The sequence below is a fragment of the Mesoplodon densirostris genome, chromosome 3 (assembly GCF_025265405.1).
Source record: "Mesoplodon densirostris isolate mMesDen1 chromosome 3, mMesDen1 primary haplotype, whole genome shotgun sequence".
In the NCBI taxonomy this organism is placed as follows: domain Eukaryota; kingdom Metazoa; phylum Chordata; class Mammalia; order Artiodactyla; family Ziphiidae; genus Mesoplodon; species Mesoplodon densirostris.
Window position 1 is genome coordinate 138,049,332 of NC_082663.1, and position 21,277 is coordinate 138,070,608.

Here is a 21,277-nt window from a genome sequence, read left to right on the forward strand (position 1 = left end):
TCCCTATTACATGAATGATGAATGGGACCGTTGGTTATGGTCTGTTATTTGCTTGGCTGTAGTCAATATGTTTTCTTTGGACAGGGATTTCTGTGATTTATCTCTCTCCTGGCCTTATCACTTATTAACTCTGGGTAGACAGGAAAAAGCCAAGGTTGTATATAAGGCCTAGTGGCCATTTAGACCTCTAATGTCAGTGAAAATATCCCTTTTAATGATCCTGTTACACTAGCTACTCAAGTCCTGATTATACTCCACTCCAAAAAGGAAATAAAGGTCGTATTTCTTGGAAAGTATGTACATAAAATATGCAAAATAATATGCTTCCTTCGGACCAGCTTTATTCTTTGCAGAAACGGCTTTCATTTTATAGACGTCACAGAAGTACAATGGGTTACGTTTAGTGATTCTTGTTGCTGTTGTCCCCATTATGGCACCAACAGTGTTTAAGTTTACAAATGCCAGTGGGTTCAGGATCACCAATCACATCAACGTACATCAGATCAGGAGCAATCATATTTTGTGAAAAAATTCCCTTTGGCAGAGGAGAAGAGGCTTGGGACTTAGCCTTTGGATCACAAAAGCAAAAAGAATAAACATTCCCTCTGCCTTGAATTCTTTTCTTTGTGTGTAAATAGCTCATTTGGAGTAATATTTGAGACATGTGGACAGGAGCAGCCTGTTAATTTTTACTTCTTCTTGGGTCTTTTCCAATTAGGACACTGCTAAGGCAAAACTGCTCGTCAAGTGTTCATTACACAGCCCTCCTTCAGCTGAATCCTAAGTGAAAACAATCTGATATAAAAAAAAAACGCTTTCTTGCCTTCCTTTCCCCAATTCTTCCTGAGTTTGCTTAGGCCCGTCTTTATAACAATTAACATATGTGTAGGCTATTACCCTTTACAAAACATTTTCATGCCCATTCTTTCACTGATACTCACAAGACCCTTTGGATGCCCAGAGAAGCAAGGACCCCACCGTGTGTTAAGTGGGAGGAAGTCAAAAACCCTGGCCTGAGGCCTCTGTCCCCTCACCCCCACATCCAACCCATCTCCAGGTCCTGTCCACTTTTCCTCTTAAATACTCCCTTGAATCCTCTCACTATATTCCATCTCTACCCATTACCACCCAAAGTCAAGTCGTCAGATCTCTTTCCTGGAATACTGCAATGGCATCCTAACAGGTCTTCCAACATCCATTCTGGTTTCCTGTGCTCCAGTCAGCCAGAGTTTTTTGGTTTTGTTTTTATTTTCCCAAAATGAAAGTCTGGTTATGTCCACCTGACCACTTAAGGATTGCTCTTGAGATGACGACTAGACTCCTCTCGCTGGCTACAAGGCTTCAAAGGCTTGTCTCTGCCCAATCTTCTCTCTCACCATTCTCTTCCTCTCTCACCATTCTCTTCCTCTCTCACCATTCTCTTCCTCTCTCTTGATTTTTCAGCTTCACTGGAATTTTTACAGCCTTCCAAGATGTCACGTTTCCTCCCATTCAGAGCCTTCTTACATGCTTCTCTCGACTGGAGCACTCGTTTTCTTTCCCCAACCCCACCTGACCCCTATCCTTCATCAATTGCCAGGTTAACTCTTAGTCATCCTTCAAGTCTCAGCTCATGCATCTTTATCTGAGAGAAAATACCTCTAACTGACCGACTGGCAGTCCTTTGTTTTATTCTTGTCTGAACCTCTGTTCCTGTTTTTCTGGGCACTTAGCAGGTTTGAAACTGTAAACTTATGAATATCCACATTCCCTCTTAGAGTACAAGATCCCTGAAAAAAGGGACTGTGGTTTTGCTCAACATGGTTTTAGAACACTGCCTAGAATAGAACAGGCAATCCACAAATATTTGTGAGATGAGTGAATGAAGTAACAAAAGAAAGTCATAAAATCAGAATTAGAACCGAGATCTTTTGATTCTGACTCGAACGCATAGAAAGAAACAATTTCCTTAATCACATGAAAGCTGGCACACATATAATACCAAACAAAATGTGCCCTAACAACCAATTCCTTGTATTTTGAAGAGAAACATTCCTATTGTCTGCTTCTCTCTTTTTGCATTTACTTTTAGGGAGCATTCATACTGTACCAGGCACTGCCAGGAGTGTGTTACATACGTTTACTTACTGACTCCTTAGATGCAGGTATTGTTAAAATATCCTCATTTTACAGACAAAAAAATGAAGCGTATATACAATATAGATTGAACCCCATTTTTTTTCTTTAACAAAAACCCCAGTGACTGTGTTCTCTACATGTAAGTTCAAGTTAAAAGGGATAGATTCTTAATTAACAGCTCTTATTTACATTCCCTGTCATCCAGAGCACAAATGTCAATGAGGACCCATTGCTTCTGGGCAATATGTCTGTCAATTATTAGAGAACACCTATTGCAAGTAAGATATAAGTCAAGTAAGTCAAGTAAGTCAAGGTGCTTCAACACAGTGGGCAAAACAGTGTAAGATTAGGGAAGGTTCACTCTTCCCTCAAGCAGCTTGTGGACTTCTTGAGATGTGTCTACCTAAGATCAAAAGAAGAGAGCCAACAGTAGAAGGAAGTGAATGATGAATGAGCCATCTAAGCACATGCGACAAAAGAGGTCCAAGGACAGAGACTCTTCCAATTAATCAAGATGAGCCATAGGGAACATCAACGTCACCTAGTCCAATTGGCTCATTTTACTATGAAGAAACTGTAGTCTGGAGCATGTCAGCAACTTTTCCTATGTCTCATAGCCAGTTAGCTGCAGGGCTGGGACTAGAACTCAGACCTCCCTGATCTCAGCCCAGTGCCCTGGCCACTTGCTACTGTGGCCAGAGAACACCTCCGAGGGGAAATAAGAGTTTGAATTGGAACTTACAGAGGAATCAACATGTCCAAGGTAGCTAAACATGAAGTGAGCGGGAGGCATAGTGAAGAGACTGGTTTGAGTGGAGACGACGAAGCACCGGGCCCAGAGCATAGTGAGCTGTGAATGCCAAGCCCAGGGGTTTGGGCTACATCTTACATACAGGGAGTAGATAGGGAAGGTTTCTCTGCAGGGACATGTTATGAAAGTGGCTTTTCAGAAGCTTAATCTGGCAATGAACTAGTTTAAGAAGAGGCTAAAGAACAAGAGATTCATTAGGTGCAAACTTTTTCCCTAAAACTGATGACTTTGCTTATCCCCAGGATGGCAGCCTTCATTTGTGCAGGAGGTTTCCAAGAACTAAAAACAGAGCTTTCTCCCTGAAACCTCTTGAATGGGGATTGAAGCTGATTATAACCTAAACACCTTTGAAGGGGGCTGGTGATAGATGGTACCCATGTTACTATGGCCTCCAGATCAGGGGTTGAAATTTGGGATGGAAATAAGAGAACAGGTGTGCGTTGTTCCTGAAAAATCAACACCTGAGAACTTTATAAATCTGGGCTGCCTTTTTAAAATATGTATTGTTTGAGGTGGTTTCTAAGAAAATATTTGTTATATCAAAATTGTTATCGTCACATTTATAAATCTTTTTCTTGCTGCCCTATACTGTGCTCTTTGTATTTGTGGTTGATTGATGTTGCTTCTTTAATTTACCGATGACTACAGTTTTGTTACTAAAATTCCTAAAGGGCATTTCTTAGACCTCTAGGAACATGGTGGAGAAGATAAACAACACATATAAAATATTACACCATGGTAGGGAGTCAGCAACAAATTAATGAATGAATAATTATAATGGTCATCAGTTATTAATGGAAACTACTAATATCTGGCTAAGTGCTCATGCTAGCTCACCCTAGGTGCTTTATGCATATTTCCCTAATACTAAGAACAACCCCAGTAAGTTATTATTCCCTGTGATAATGTAAAGATGAGGCGACTGTGGTTCAGAGCCATTGTACAATGTCCCAAAAATAACCTGTCTGGTAAGTGGTAGAGCTGAGAGTTCAAGCTACACGCATCATCTCTTAAACCCAAGGACTCAATCACTATGCCACATCATCTCCTTGGAAGTGAGGGAGGAAAGACTAAGGGGAAGGAATGAAAAGAGGGAGAAGGGAAGAAAGAAGAAGAGAGAGTGGGGGCAGAGGGAGAACATAAGAGGACTGGGAAGAAAAAAGGAAAATTTGAAAGACATGGTACATGTCATCAAGTTTCATGGAACATATTCAGCCAACATGGCCCCTTCTACATGCAAAGTAATTTGGGGCATGAGGTACAAACAAGAAGCATTTCCAGGAAGAATATTTATTTCAAAATGGATTCTGACACTAACATACAAGGATTATGTATGTTTCACAGGGGCAGGAAGCTTGGTGGAAAACGTTAAGAATAGGAGAACCCAGTGGTAGAAGAGATTTGAGATGTGACCTACACAAACATCTGAGCTGTTAGATGATCATCCATTGGGGGCTTTCACCAACTTCTGGGCAGTAGGCAGTATATAGCTCTTGGTGCACACCTAAGCTGGTCCAACATCTTGGTGGCCCATTTCTCCAGTCATATTTTTCCCAAAGTCAGCAGCCCCTCCAGTGGAGGAATAACTGGACTGAAGTTAAAAAGTACATTTGGATTTGGCCACCTCTTATGAGGAAAAACCAATTCTAAGAACTTTGAAGAAGCAGCTAAAGGCTCCTGGGAGTCTCTTATCAGCTCCCAAGGTTACTTAAAGTTTAGTGGGAGAGATTACAATTCTAAAAGATCCAAGTCACTTCAAGACATAACAACTGCAGGAAAGCAAGCTACGAGAAGAACAAAGATATTGGCGAGACCCTTTCCAGGGCAGTGGAGGTTTATGGGGATTTACTTCCCATTGGACTGATGGACCAGACACACGATTAGAGAGGGCTTTGAAAACAGTCCTGTCCTTAGAAAGGGTTTTTGTTTCCTCCTGTTAGAAAACATGATTTAAAATGTAAAGTCAGCCTTGCTCTACATTTACATAAGAATAACTGGCCACAATAAATCAGATCAGGGATGCGCTACGCTACTGAGCTTTTTTATTCTGATCCAGTTGGGCTTCACTTTCCTCCCTCACTCTGATTGGGCAAACACCAGAGAACCGCACAGCTGGCAGCTGAGAACACCTCACGTGTCCCTGGTCTGAAGCACCAAAGATGGAGAGCTGCCCTCCTGTCCCTACCAGTGGAGTCAGCTTGCAGGCAATCTGCGTTTAGTCAGATTCTTTCCCCCCACCCCCAATAGTCTGCCTTTATTTGCATAGATTAGGCCAGGCTGTTCCTGTCTCAGTTGTGTGGTTTTTTTTTTTTTTCATCTATTATAGATTTTTAGAGACTTGCACATACACACACCCAAACCCTGTCACACACACTCAGAAAACAACAGTGGCCTTAGTTTGGGCTGTTGTTTTTCAGTCCTAGGACATTTCTTTTTTTCTTTTTAAAGGGAAAAAGTCCAAGTGATATTCTACTAAGAAACAACTGTTAGCTCACCCCATCCAGAAAACCAAGCCTCACATCTTGAAATGCCGTGGATGTTAAAGAAAATGAAATGTGAGCTTCTGTGGGTGGACGGAAGGGGAGGGCTGCAGGTTTCCAATGAGCTGAGCGGTTGTTCGGATATGAAGAACAAAGAGGATTTACAACCCATCCCTGTGCCTCCGCTAGGAAGTGGTGACAAGCAGAGAGGTAAACTGAGCAAATCACAGAGGCTTGGCAGCAGCAGCCATAAACACTTCATGATAATGATCAAGAGTTCCAGGTGTAGTTCAGACATTAACAGAGACTCCCTTTTGCTAGAAATGGTGTAATGTCACAGTGACTGTGCACAGCCAGCTACATCAACAGGGAAGTTTTTGTACGAGTTTCTTTGAAAATTTTATTTTGCCAATGCGGGGAGAGGCGAGAGTCTCTCTTAGAATACTTAAAAAACTAAGTCTTCTTGTCTATTGCCCACAGTTTGAAGCAAGATCAGCAGAAGCATTTTTTCATACTTTAAATCTCCCCCACACTTACACACGTGTGGGAAATCCTGGAGTGCACACCCAGGATTTCTCTCTGTTATCCTTAACTACTTTGCTAGACTTGCAAATCGGCCGCTTTTACCTTTGATCTTAATTCCCATCTTGTACAGGTTTTCCAAGATGTGATTTCTTAAATTGATGGCAATTTTTTTAATGGTTAAAAAAATTCCCAATAACGATGGGTCCCCTAGCTATTTTCTTTTGAGAACTTAAGTAATTTAATGGGGATGATTTTTTTTTTTAACTTTTATGGCCAGGTGGCTCAAGGGGATATTTCGTTGAACACTGATTAAAAATAATTTCTTCTAAAGGAGTCTTGACCACAAAATGGAACCATTAATGGGCAGGGACGTTGTCACCAAAGCGGAATCATGCCTGATCGCCTCTCGTTCCTCCCATCACACGAGCATTTTCTTCTTCTTCTTCTTCTTTTTCTTCTCCTTTTCTTGTCCTTAATGGCAGAGTAAATAAGCAGCCAGCGAGGCCTAAATGTTTTCGGCCAAAAACAGAGTCCAAACTCCTCAGAGAAAACATTTGGCCTCTGTGGTTTTGTAATATGTTCCAGAACACTGAGTTCAGTGAAGAACATTGTGAAAAACTCCCATCCATCGGAATGATGGTGGGGAATGTTACAGTATCAGAAGTTTCATTTGGTCCTTTTCCTGCAGGCCCATAATGAGGCTTGTAAAAAAAAAAAAAAAATAGCGCTATGTGGAAGTTCTCATGGGAAAAATGAATGGCAAGAAATCCTAGCTTTAAAAGAAACAGCTAATCTGCTAGTTTGATTGTTCTTCAAAACTTACGCTGAACCAATGAGCCTAATTAAAAACACTTGGCCTACTTCTATAAAGCATCATCGCTTTCTCTATGCTTCGTTTGTATACACCACAAAACTCCAGATAGACTATTATTTTTTCAAGTGCTCACTAACAAAGTGCTGACTTTGTTGGGATGGCTGAGCTAATTTCTTGAACTCAGTGTGAAACCTTAGCTAAACAAAATTGTGGTAATTTTCCTTAATTTGTAAAAGTGATTGGAGTGCAAACAAAATTTTCCTCTTGGGTCAATCCTATAATTTTCAATTAACTAAAACTAATAGTCAGGCAGGCACCAAACCTGCATTTTGTTTAAAGGGCTGGGAGGCATTTCCAAGGGTCAGGATGCATTAATTGTTTTTATAATTTTGAGGGGAGTGGAGAGTCACTAATAAGTACGGTCGGTTTTGTTCCTAGTGTTAAAATACAAAAGGAAAGAGGCTTCGAGGTAAAATGTTACAGCGGAATAAAATCTGTCCATTTAATTGTATGGTTATAATTAGGATGTGTTAGCACAATTATCCCTTCATGCGCTGGAGTCTCCTTGTGTGAAAGCAACTTACACTCTGTACTTAAGCTGGCCTTCTGGTCCTTTATTGAGTGAAGAAGGAAACATGGGGCCAGTTTCTGGAGACAGCTACCCAGCGATGACTGCTACTTAGCAGAGGACCTAGAATGTTACCACTCCCAGGATGGTCTTTGGACCAGGATCATCCACCTCACCTTCGGAGCTTGTCAGAAATGCAGAGTCTCAGGTCCTACCCAGAGCTACTGAATCAGAATCTGGATTGCAAAAAAGATCCCTCGGTTAGGGATCTTTTTGGTTCCCTAAAGATTGTCTGAGGATCTCTTCAAGTACACACTGGGCACTCAGACTATGCACTTGATGTATTTCCATAGAGAACATGCCTGGTTCTCTCCATGTGACGGGAGGAAATTCACATTCACCCTATAACCCTAGCTTCTTACTGCAAGGCAGGTCCATGTGCCAAGGCTCTTTGGGGTGGCAGGGGGCAGTCGGTTGCGGCGGGGGTGGGGGTGGGGAGAAAAATGCAGCTTACAGGGAAAGAAAGCACCAATCCAGAATGAAATACGAAAATCACCAAATGTCGTTAATACAAATGCCATGACCAAGCTAGAAGAACGTCGTACTGGGCATTAAAGCACACCCCTACTCCATAAAGCAAACGAACTGCCACACAGATGGTTTGACATCCAGAGAGACTCAGGATTGTCGAGCATTCCTTTCCTCTTCCCCTATTTCTCATGCTGCTGCTTTAGGTATCCAACCCGTGATTTCAACAGATCCTGTCATTCAACACGGACACCCAGATGAATTCTTAAATAATTATAGTAGTAGTAGTAGTAGCACCTCATTTGGTCATACATAGGGTGAAATGGAGAAAGAAAGTGGGTCTTAAGAGAAAATAGATTTTAGAATAACACACACACATATATACAAGATAGCGTCAAAGACCCACAAGGCCAAGGCAGCTCTGTCCACCATCTGCAGTAGTTCTTACCTGTGTAAATGAATCTTCCCGGTGTCCCTTTGCAGAACTGTTTGGATTTGTAGGACAATGTGACCTCTACAACACCAGGGATGTGCCGAGGAGGAGTTTGCACCCGGATGGCATGAGGAGTAATCAACTACAGGGGGAGACATTTGGGAAAAAAAACATTGTCACTGCATTATGTAAAGGACTCATTTCATATGTTTCTTATCAGCTCTCAATAAACATAGTCTTCAAACACATAATTAACCTGTCAGTGTTTAAATACAATCATGATGGAACCTGTATAAAAGACACTGACGACAATATTTACAAGTGCTCTGAGCACAGCCATAACAACTTTATCTGAGTTTTCCTACACGGCAGGCACTCTGCTTCCTGGTTTGAAAAGTGAACCTGGCCTAATGAAATGATTTATCTACTACAGGATATCCTTTGGAAAATCTCTGTTTGAAGCAGACACCCAAATCAGAGCTGAGCTCTGCCACTCCTCTCCAGAAGCTGGTGGGCCTGGTGTTTGAAGTGAGCCCTTAAACATGTGCAAAACACAGAGGTAGGAAATCAGTGGGCCAAGGTGCTCTGATTAGCTGCAGAGCACATGTAGGAAATGCCCCTGAAGACCATTTGGTGCATTAACTACCAGAGGCACAATCAAAGAGCTTTAAAGGGGAAACCCAAGAATGTGCCTCCCTGAAATAGCTGAGGGATCTAGCAGAACTACGGACTGTCCATAAAAGGGAAATGGAAAGTTGGGGAGGGGGCTGGAGGATGATCAGTGGTCCATTAAGCAATGCTACGTGCACAATGAGAAAGGTCATTTCTGAACCCTGTTGGCAGCCAGAGTACACTGCAAAGCAGAATTTATTTTTTAGTACTCGTATCTTTGTTTATATAACTAAAATGTTATTAACGGCCATAAAACTGGCATTATCTGGTTCTTTGAAAACCCCAGCCCTGGTATTTGACTGGCTGACCTCTGATGGTGCTGGACTCTGCGTGCTTTCTCTGTGGTGTGTGCAACAGCCCATTCGTTCCTCCTTTCAGACGCATTTAGATCAGTGCTGCAGTACTGAGTCTGTATGCAATGGGTGATCACTTGAGTTTATACTAACTCATGTTTGTGCTTTTCTTATAACTTAGACAGGGCTTTTGTTTCAATGTGCGAATTCAGATGTTTTGCCCAGAGAATCACAGGTGACAACATGAGAATCCAGGTGACACCCACAAATGCCAGCCCCTGCATCCTGCCTGGGTAAACTGCCCTAGTACAAAGTCCTGGCAGAAAGAATGTAAGAAAGTTGCTACTGTTAAAATCCACAAGTAATTTCTTTCAAATGCTCTTTCTTGAAACATAAAGGTCATCTGCATAAAAAACATTTTAACTTAGTAATTAGAAATGCCTATCCTCTTCCATAGAATGTGTGGACCCTTAGTTTATTTGCTGGAAATACACAGAAGATACTTCAGTAATACCGTGCTTGTGTGGAACCCCTGGAGACTGAGCTCTCCATGGCTAAGTTTTTCAGACGGCTAAGGGTTTAGCCACAAAAGCACAAAAAATATTTAAGATTTTGACCTTTTCATACTGAAATTCTTCCAAAATGCATTGTATGTTTTCTAAAGTAAGCAAAGTATATATAATTTAATTTAGTCTTGATAAATCAAGATTTTCATTTGGAACACCCCTTCTTATATCTTGTATCAAAGCTCTATTTATCTTAGATCTATATATCTTCTATAATACAGAAAAGCCCTAAGTGACCACTGAGGTATGAGGGGCTATTTTCCCCTGCACTAAATGGCCCTGGATACCTATGAGTTTTAAATTATTTCTATTTTATTCATTTTTTTGTCTTTTTTCCTCCTGGTGTCCTTTGCACCTTCTATACTGCTTTTCTAATCTTTAAGTATCGAAATCAGGAAATCAAGTTTACTACTGTATAGAGAATAGGAGAAGAAAAGAGGCTCTGAAGAGCCGTAAAAGATGATCTTCCAAAATCAAGTGCATGTTTAATCTCAACTGATCAGACAGTGTTTTTGCAATGTTGGGATTAACACTTGTTGAGTACCTAGGTTATCTACTACATTGCTGAGGATTTTACTTGAAAACACTAATTTGGTCAGAACGATCGTAAGTATTTTTATCCCTGTTTTTCAGATGTGAAAACAGAATCATAAATTGTTAAACTGTTCGCACAAATCACCCTCGTTAGAGCAAACAAGAGCAAAAAAGTGACCCCAATGCAGTTCAAAAAATGACAGGAACAAATTCTTCCTATCTAATCATTAAAAAGAAATTGTTTATATTCATACCTTTAAACTTTTTAAAGGTAGTATCAAACTCAAAATTTTCAGATCCAAAGACTGTGTGTATGTGTTAATCTACATGCTATATCCATTTTTCACTTACTGCCTGGTCCTTGGCTATGTTTTTGATGGTGGAAGTTGCCATATAGTTATATTCCAAATAAGTGGTACGCTTCTATCTTAAGAGTTATTTGGACTGTAGAGTAACATTAATTCACGATAATATTTAGGAGAACTTTCAGCCAGTTACAAAATACTTCACCTGCCCTCCCTTTTCTCAGGGGAAGTATATTTTAAAAGATGGAAAGATATCAGCAGACAATTGAGACATCTTTTTAAGCACAAGTACTTATTGCCTATGAGTTGATACACTAAGAAACAAAATTCATGGGCCTTAAAAATTGATTAGATATGACTGCAAAGAAACTACTAAGAGAGTGGGGTGTTGGCGTAAAGTACTAGGCTCAGGAAATTGAAACAAATTTTCATTTACAATTTTATTTTCAGTTTTAATCAATCACTCTAACTAAAGCAGAGATTCATTCTTGAAATAACTATCCTTCGCAAATGAGGTAGAATATGAATCATCATTAGAGAGTGAATTTGTTGATGTTTTCCTTGCTGTGGATGTTAGTCTGGGAACAGGCTCTAGCACTGACACATGATACTGATGGCTTACAGAAGGAAAAACTTGTATCTAACTTCTGTCAGTTGAAAGCAGAGGCTTAATTACTAATCACTCAAAGAATTACAGTATTTATTACAGGAAGGAATGCTAGTAATCATTTAAAACTAACACTCTCATTTCATTAGTGAAGGACGCAAAAGTCCAGAAAAGTCTAGTGGCTTCAAAAATTGACCCAACATCTTAGGGAAAAGATAGGGTCTAGATTTGGAAGTCTAGGACTCAAGACCCACCTCCAACCCCCTCCCCCTGTCTCAGGATAAATTTCCCACATTGTTCCAACCTGGCTGAACTAAGGCAGCCCCTCTAAGTTACAGAAGGAGGAAAGGCTCTAGTAAGTCTAAATTTTCTGAACTTCCATCATTGGAATACCACTTTCTTAGTTTTGCCATATCTATAAACCACCTATACAATTATGTACTTAAAAATTTTTAATTGGTTAACTTTTTGTTTAAAATAACTTATTTTAAAAGGAAGCTATATTACTATCACAACTGGTATCCCTGACAAAATAAGAAGGAACTGTGGGTGGTAATCTTAAGGTTAATATGATGTTAAATCCTAGCTAGATAATGTTGACAACCTGCGTGGGTTTATTGAAAAGGGAGTTGAACTAGTGCTGGACGTTACAGACTTGTTTGCCCCAAATGAGACTTTGTCCCTTAACATAAATCAGAAGGATTAAAAGAAATAAAAGGAAAATCACTTTCTCATGATGTGATTCTGTTCTACTTAATGTCTGTGTCGAATCCAAAATGGTCTCCTGTATAACCAGGGGGCACGTACCCCACACTTTGGGAGAGTCTATTCTAAGTGATTAGAGAACAGATTCACTCTTTTGACTTAACTTCCTTAAATCACAAACCAAACGAGCTAAAAATAAATATTCTTCTGAAACCCTGTAGCGTCTGACACTACTTTCTTCCTTTTTGGAAGTCTACACTTTCTTCACTTCTGTGACGCTAATTATGAGACCTAAGACTTGCAGAGCATCTGATGGTTTATCAAAGCACTTTCACATTCACTCTTTTAAAACCCATCCTTATGGGATATGTATTCCAGATGAGAAAAGTTGAGGGTCAAGCAAGTTAACTAACATTATTTGAAACAGTAGAAGAAAACCCATCTCTTATGCCTGTAAAGCGTTTTCCAGGGCTCCTCTCATATTCATTGGTTCCTGTTCTCTTCATGTGCCAACTATTTCTTTCTGCCAACTTGTTAACTGTAGAAATTTCACAAGTCTTGTTCTAGATCTCTTTCTTTTTCACTTGCCTGACATTTCTTGAATTCACTCATTGGCTCAATCACCTGGCCTAAACTGACTTCCAATTCTACACCTGTAGCTTTGATCTCTTTGGCCAAGCACCACATTTTTACGAACAACAGAGTAACAGAATCTCTCTGAACATGTCTTATTTCCACCTCAATCTCAACAAGACCCAAGATAAATTTATCATCTTCCTACCTATAAGTGTATTTCTTGCTCCTGTGTTCCCTCTCTCAGCTAAGGGAACACTCTCCTTTGAATCACCCAAAACAGAAAACTTAGGATGATCTTACTTTTTTTCTCCCTTCAACTTTTCTTTTAGTCATGTTGATTTTACCCTCCACTGAATTCCACTGGCCCCTTGCCTGCCTTCTTTATCTTGTTCAGGTTGCCACCATTTCTTACTCAGATGACTGCAATATTATAACTGCCTTCTAAATGGTCTCTCTCTACTTCTACCTTCTCCACCAGAATTATCTTCTTCAAATCAACCTCACCACATCATGCCCTGGCTCAAAACCTCACCTGCCCCCTTTGTGTATGGTGTATAGTCCAGATTCCTTGGCATGGTAGTCAGGTGCTCTAAGGCCTGACAGCTGATCACCCTTGCTAGTCACCCTCCCCACTCTGCCCTTCCACACTCTGAAGGCCATGTGGATACATGAAAACACCACGGCCTTGCCTAACATCTTTGCTTTGTTCATGCCATTTCTTGCCTAAACTTTCCCCTATGATATTCCTCTTGTTCTTTAAGACCCTCACCAGATGCTCTCTCTTCCAATAAGTTTTACCTGATCCACAGTTACCTGCACCTTTGTAAGAATTTATATAATTATGGAATGTATACTATAGAACTTAGCATCCTATCTTACTTTGTGCCATAAAGATTTTCTTACACATCTTTCTCCCATTAGACGGTCTCTAAGATCAGCTACAGGGTCTAATTCATATCTGTATCCTCTAAAGTATTAAACTGAATGCCTTACATACAGGATATTTCCAAAATATTTCTGAAATAAATACTTGTGTAAATTAGACCAGAATTCTACTAGATGTTTGATTGAATTAAGCAAGCAATCCTTATCCATAAGAACCCACTGTTCTTAACCTGATAATATTTAACCCTCATTCCCTAAGTTGCTCTTAAAATTAATTATCCAACTGGCCCAGCACTCGGGTCCCTGCATGAGGCTACTGCTCAGATATCATCTAAGTGGTAAAAAAGAAGATGTCTAAAGGTCTGGGACTCATTCCAGAGAGAAAGGATAAGGCAAAACAAAGAAAAAAATGGTTAAGCAATACTAAAAAGTGGGCCACAAAAGATCAATGCTCCAACAGCAGTGTTTATTTCTAGACTGATGACATTAGATGTGATACATCTTCTGTCTCTCCTGATTCTTCCTCGTGTGCATGTGTGTGTGTGTGTGTGTGTGTGTACTTCTGTGTTTATTTGTGTGTGTGAGAGAGTATGCATGTGCTTGCACAGGAAATAATAATCATATAAATAAATCTGGAATAAATAAATTCATACATTTACAGGGATTACTTTTATTATGAGAAAAATATTACTAAAATCAAAAGTAGAATACTATCAGTTTTGTGCAATATGTATTGCATGTGATTATATAAGAATTAGATATATATGTGCATGGAAGAAAGACCAAAAGGAAAATCATCAAAGTGTCAAGAGAAGTTACCACTAGATGGTAAAGTTACGGGTAATTATATTTTCCTCTGCTTACCTCCCTGAATTTTCAGGCTTCTCAGCAATCAGAATGCATTAATATTATAATCAGAAGCAATCATTTTTAAGTGTGGTATCGCAATGAAAGAAACACACATGGTCTCTGCAAGGCCCCAGAAGAGGCTGCCAGCACACCAAGGACCTGCCGGCAACAGCAATTTTGCTCCCTCCGAGTTGCCTGTGTGAGCATTTTCTCTTCTCCAGTCTCAGAGCACAAGAGCAGAAGAGTCCTGAGGGGTCGGCCAGGCGAGGCACACTTGCTGTGGCCTCTGGGTACAAAGTGAAGCTGCTGTGACCGTGAGAGACAGGATGCAGACATGGGGGGCGGTGGGTGAGGCCTGTCCTTGGCAGAAGTGGGAAACAGGAAAGAGGAACGACTCCCTCTATGGGTGCACAGAGAATCATGAAAGATGCATAGGGTTGGAAGCAAAACCCCAAAGAGTCAGTCTGCAAAGCCTGGGAGTCCAGAAGAGTGGCACGGGAGAGGATAATTCTCCAAGTGGTTTTTATAAAAGTCTCTAGCAGGATCAAAAGTGTGACCCACGTGGTGGGTGAATGAGAGTACCTAGTATTTTAAAATATTAATGGAGACATGTTGGAGAATTCTGGGGGAAAAGGACAAGTCTTGGGAATCACCTTCTTCTCTGAGAGCCAGTAGCTCTTACTATCTGTATCCCTGTAGCTCACACTAAATGGATAGTGGTGATGACCTTGATGGTGACTTCAGCAGCAGTGACTTTTCATTGTCTTCTTACTCTGGGCCACGTACCGTGAGAAACTCCTTCAGTGATTTCTGTCCTATTGTATTAGGGACAGGCAGAGGTAGTAGCTGGTTCACAGATGTGAAAAATGAATTTCAGGAAAGTTAAGAAAAATGACCAGGGAACCGATAAGAAGCATCAAGTCTGCCTGACTGATGACCACCATTATACAACCACAGCTGTCCCTCCCTACTACTGTTTATTGTTTTTCCATAATTCCTGGCACTTGTACTTTTCATCCTACCTCCACCGTTAACAGGGTGGAATGGGTCCTCAGTCTCTCCTGCGTTCAAAAATGTTCTGGGAACACAGCAGGTCCTCAAAATAACCTTTCTCACTGGTGAGAGGCTGGCTGAGAATTATGTCCCAGCGAAACAAAAGAGCAATTCCAAGATAAGCCTTTATGCACGTTTTCCAACCAATGGAACTATATGAAATAAATGCAATTTGAAGTTGCATGCCACAAAGCCAAAAAAATAACTGGGATTACTAGAAAGCGCACCAGTGATTTTTCATTACCACCCTTAGGACTTAACAGTTTAGCCTCAATCACTTTCAACACTAAAAAGTAAAAACAAAACAAAAAACTCCAAAACAAGCAAAGACGTAAAGAGAAGGGGTAAAAGGAAGGAAACGTTAAAGTTTCTTCTCTGGAAAAAAAATGAAGAGTTATGACTAGAAAAAGGCTAAAGTGGGCACTGGTACAGTGGTTTTTAGGTATTACGCCTCCAAGAGTCTAGGTTCTAAGGTACACTGGCCCATTCACCCAGTGTCACCCTCTGTGCCTCGCTTTACCATCTTATCCTGCACCAGCTCCTGCTCTGTGGGAGTACAGACAATAATGTTAAATATGCTTTGTGTTTGGGTAGAGCTTCTCTAGGGACCCTAAAGCACTTTCCAGATTAATTTTTTAATTTATGTATTAATAATTCTCACAGCATTCTCCCTCCTCCTCAATTAGGGTAATAATATCCATCTCTTTTGAGATAGGCAGGGGGTGCTGAGTGATGGACATAAAACAGACACTTAAATAAGGAAACTATAACATAAAAGCATAATTAAAGCTTCAAAACCAAATCGACTAAGGAGCTTTAAAGAGACACCACAGTGATGGTGACCACACAAGAAAACTTATTTTCCTTCCACTCTGGGGCGTTCATCTTTCTGTAGTTAAACATGGTGTTTAAAAAATATTATTTTCTGGAGTTCTTAAAGAAAGTTGAAATATGATCAGTGCATATTCTTGGGCACTGTGCTGGCTGTACCTACATATTTTATCTCTATTCCCCTGAAGTGGATACAACATAAATCAGGGGATACTAGCTCTTCTCTCTCAGTGTATTCTGGTTTGTCCCCTAAGCAGGGTTCTCTGGGTTTCGTAACCCAGAGTTTTTTCATTCCCAAGAATTGCCTGTCTCAAAGGCAGTATATGATTTCTCAGGGAACGTGAGAGAAAGCGCGTGGAAGCATTTACTGTTTCACAAACATTCTGGTTTCCTTTTGTCCTTTCAAGAAAATAACAAAACCAATGTTTAGCAAAATATGTTGGGTCACATGAATTCCCAAAGATAAACTTGATGTATGAATGTCAGAGGAGACTTTTGAAACTAAAGTCTCAGGAATTGAGTTAAAAGGGGATTTAAAATCTACGTTTTAACAGTCAATAGTATCTCCTAACATCTGAAATGTCTCTCACATAGGTATTGACATAGACACAGATACATAGAAGAGAGATATAGATCTATTTTCCTATTGATTGCCTGCATCCCCCAACTAGAATATAAGCCCCATGAGGATACGAACTTGGTCTTTCTTGTTTTCACTACTCTGTTTCCAGTTTTAAGAGTGCCTGGGACCTAGCAGACATTCAATAAATACTTATTGAACACTGAATGAGTAAATACCGTGACATTATTAACCACCACTAATAAATAGGATAAAGATTCAATAACGTTCCTTATGAATCTACCAAAAAGATATCAATACCACCCCATTCAAAAAATCTTTTTACTAAAGAAAATAAATTATTTTAACTTTGCCCCCACAGACTTCCTGGTAGCCTCATTAAACATGCACAAAAATATACTACTCAATTCTCCTGACCGAGAAACTAGCCAGGTCCCTAAATCAATGCAGTTAATTGTACAAAACAAAACAGCAATAAGATCATCTTTCAAAATAACAGACTGGGGAGAAAAAGGCTAAAATAAATACATTATGCTTCAACTACCTTTGGTTTTGTGGGTTGATTGATTTATTTATTTTTCGGTAATTTATTTTTTAAATAAACTTTCTCCAGCTCTCTTCCCAGGATGTAAATCTTGTGCCAACTGGGCGCCATTAAAGACCGGATCCCATCCTGACCATCTGGGAGCTGGAAAAGCACTGGTGAGTTCCTGAGGTCCAGAGTATTCCAGACGGAGAGGACTGGACACCAGTAACGCCAGCCCCTGTGGTTTGAAACTGCACAATGGGCTCTTTCTCGAGGCTTGTTTTTCTACATTCAGTCAAGAAGGAATATCATTCCCTAGTTGGGCCTGGCTTAGGGTCCTGGGTTGCTGCTTTGTTTGTTTGAAAATTAAAATATAAAAGAAAAAGGAAGGCCAGATACATTTTTGGAAGGGGCTGCATGTCATCAAAGCTGGTGGTTTGCAGGGCAGAATCTTTGCCTGCAAAGATTAGGAATTAGGAAGAAAAACGTAAGAACCAAAAGGTGGACTAGCAGGGAATGAATTCACCTCTCACCAGAAAGTCTTTTAGGTTCTTTCAGAGCTCTAAGAAAAGGATATCAAAGCTGTAAGACGCTAAACAGTGACTCATTCTCACATTCTTTAGTGGTAGAGTTCCTATTTGCATCCTATCTACAGTGAGCCTTGCGCATATACTCAGTAATTCCTGATTTAACACATCCCTCCAGGAAGTGAGTTCTGCGGAAAACTGAAGCCAACCCCCTTTAAATACCGTGCCACCACAACTGTTTCACTGAAGTCTTTCGAGGATGCATTACACACATCATGCTGTTTCAGACAGAAGATATTGAATATAATTGCCATCTCTTTCTTGACTACTCAGGGCCACTGTCATTATGAACAGCCATTAACATGCTGCGCAGTAATATAGTTCTTCGTCTGCTTTTTAGGTTTTCCTTTCCTTCCCTTGACATTAAGCTGTCACTTCTGCTGTCACTGAGCCTGCTTCTAACAACCCGCCTCCAGTTTGCTCCTTCTAATTTGCTATGACCTGGGAAAACAGATAACATAGTTGGTTTAAAATTACTGTTCTGGTGACCTTAAAGTCTGCTATTTTATATATTTACTTTTTTGGGGGGGGGCTCACTTCTGGTTTCATGCTGAATGTTGCAGCGTTGCGGTGACTAGAACACTCTTCTCTGGATAAATGAGCTTTCACTACCTTCTTTTTAGATGGTTAAAAAAAAGATGGCTCTGGAGTCGGAAGGATTTTGGTTCAAGCCCAGGTTTTGCAAATTACCAGCTGTGGGACCTTTGGAAAGTCACTCAACCTCTCTGGCCTTCAATTTCATTGTCTGGGAAGGGGGAAGGGCTAGTTATCTAACTAGTGGTATTAAAGGATTTATTGACTTAATGCCTATAATGAGTTTAGGAGAAGGCCTCACTGGTATCAATCACTTAAAAAGTATTAGTTTTATTACTACTTAATCCTCACCATAACCAACAGATTTACACTAAGGTATTTATGTGCATCCTTACTGCACAATAAATATATCTAATTATAAAGTACCTAATTATACATGCATTAACAAAAACTAAACTGCAATCTATCTGGTACTGACACTATGAAGCAGCACTGAATATAACAGTTGCTAAAAAGTATCACTTTTTTGATTGAATGAATGAATGAAAGGAGAAGCAGTGTCATTCAACACTATTTTGTATAAATTAATGCCTCTGAAGTGTAAGGCTCTGTGCTAGACTCTGTAGACTAAGCTGAATTCAGCATGGATCCTGCCTTCAAGGGAAAGGGCAGCCCCTTACGTCACAATAATCAAAGATAGAAAGTGATAAGAACATAAGATGGTACAGATAAGGCCATTAGGAATTGAGAAAGAGAAAATATTCAATCTCTAGAGCTGTGAGGGAAGATTTCACAGACAAAAATGATTTTTTTCTGGATCGGAAAGGGCGGAAGGATTTGGGCACAGAAAGGAGGGAAAAGCATTGTGGAAGGAGGAATGGCATAAACAAGACAAGAGTGCAGAGGTGAAAAAATCACTGCAGGCATAAAGAGCTGCATCTTTATCCAATCACTCATTGTGACTGGAGCAGAAGTTAAGATGAATGGTGGGTAAGGAGGTTGAAAAGAAAGGTCAGAGGCTTACGGGGCTGTGCTTGAATCCCAAACTACGGAGTTACGGCTTTAGGAAAGAGGAAGGCAGTAAGGTTGCATAAGGAGAAAGGCTTTAGGTCAGATCATCAGGGAGCCATCCCAGCAATCAGCTATGAGCACATGGATGAAATGAGCACAATACTATATAAATATTGACTTTCTTCATTAAAGTCACATGACTGCAGCCAGCTGCAAATTCTGTCTTTGATTCACGTTAAAATTAGAAACACATCACACTTCTGTGGTTTATCCGTTTTCAAGTTATAGGCACATATGTGTACCTCCCGAATGCACTGTAAATAAATAGCTGAAAATGTCAACCTGAAGGTGCTTTTAACTAACCCATAATTATCAACATAGAGGATAGACTTAAAGTGCCTTAGTCATTTAAAATAACAACATAGACTAGAGGATTTTAAAGCATAAGGTGAGCATGGTTGTAACTATGTAACTATATTAAAAAGGCCATTAGGGCTTCCCTGGTGGCACAGTGGTTGAGAGTCTGCCTGCCGATGCAGGGGACACGGGTTCGTGCCCTGGTCTGGGAAGATCCCACATGCCATGGAGCGGCTGGGCCCGTGATCCATGGCCACTGAGCCTGTGCGTCCGGAGCCTGTGCTCCGCAACGGGAGAGGCCACAACAGTGAGAGGCCCGCGTACCAAAAAAAAAAAAAAAAAAAAAAAAACCTAGGGAAATGTCATGAAAAATCCTGGTACAAGAGAAAGCTGAATGGGGAGTGAGGTTGGTGTCTGGAGAACTGGGCTAAAACGCCAGCACTAACTAGCTAAGGCATTCTCAGGACAAGTCACTGCACCAGCGGGCACTGGAACCTCTTTTTCCTCACTTTCAAAATAAAACAGCTGCAGTTAATGACTGGAAATGCTCCTCAAAGCACTCAAAATTTTGTGACTCTACATGTGGTTCAGTAAAAATCAAGGCCGGATATAAGGCCTGGGAAACTCACAGTGGGAGCATGTATGAGTTGTAGTCATTCATTTTTTTATGTCACAGGGGAGCAAATACTATTTTTTTTTTAATTTACAGTCCTTCCTCTGAGCTATGTGCACACATGAGAATAGAAAGTAGATATGGAAAGGAAGAAGGGAAGAAATCAATAACTGCATTTGAAACCTTATTTTCCGACTTCTGGATTCAAGCAGCAAAATTGCTTCTCAGCCCCACAAACTGCCATTTACCTGACTATGGTCACCCATAGGTTTCCCAAAGAGTGGCTTCTTTTGCCTTCTGCCTGTCTCTGGGAATGCAGTTGAAGAAAACATTCATCTGGATGAAAAAGACAGTGTATGGCTCCTGGATGAGGCTAACTGGTTCATACAGTAATGTAACTCTGGCTTCTCCCATTTGAGCTAAGTGGTCCTGGCAATCTTTAAATATAGCTGTCCTACAAAATCACATGGCATCTAATGTCAAGTGTGCACGGACTAAAACCAGATGCAAAATATGAGAGAAATTCTGTTCAGAGCCTTGCAGTATTAAACAATAACGGCTCCAAACATGGCTGGTCTAATCTGAATAATACTCTGCAAATATTTCAGATTTTCCTACATCTACCCCAGCCCAATCACTTCATAATTGGGTTTCATGATTTTACTTCATTAACATGAAATCTAAATATACTTCAGCCATTATCAGTATACCTTCCTATAAAGTGATCCCTGAAAAAAAAGGTTCTGTGGTCACAAAGTTTGGAACATGCTGCATACTATGTCTTAGATAGTCAAAGTGCATATAAGTACCTCGAAAGCTCTAGGACAGGACCAGTGGAATTTGTTTGACTCAACATTTCCCAAATTTACTGGGAAAAACCTCCCACCCCTATCTGCCATGGGGTGCCTATTAAAAT

The 21,277-nt window shown here is 40.3% G+C and overlaps 1 protein-coding gene across 4 annotated transcripts in view; it reads right to left on the reverse strand.

Moving 5' to 3' along the window:
- The window catches only part of EBF1 (EBF transcription factor 1), a 395,537-nt gene that overhangs the window by 71,447 nt on the left and 302,813 nt on the right, over positions 1 to 21,277 (reverse strand). For all 4 annotated transcript variants that reach the window (XM_060093734.1, XM_060093733.1, XM_060093732.1 and 1 more), the window contains exon 10: positions 8,293 to 8,419. In XM_060093734.1, the coding sequence (XP_059949717.1) occupies positions 8,293 to 8,419 (127 nt within the window). The remainder of the gene's footprint in view (positions 1 to 8,292; positions 8,420 to 21,277) is intronic.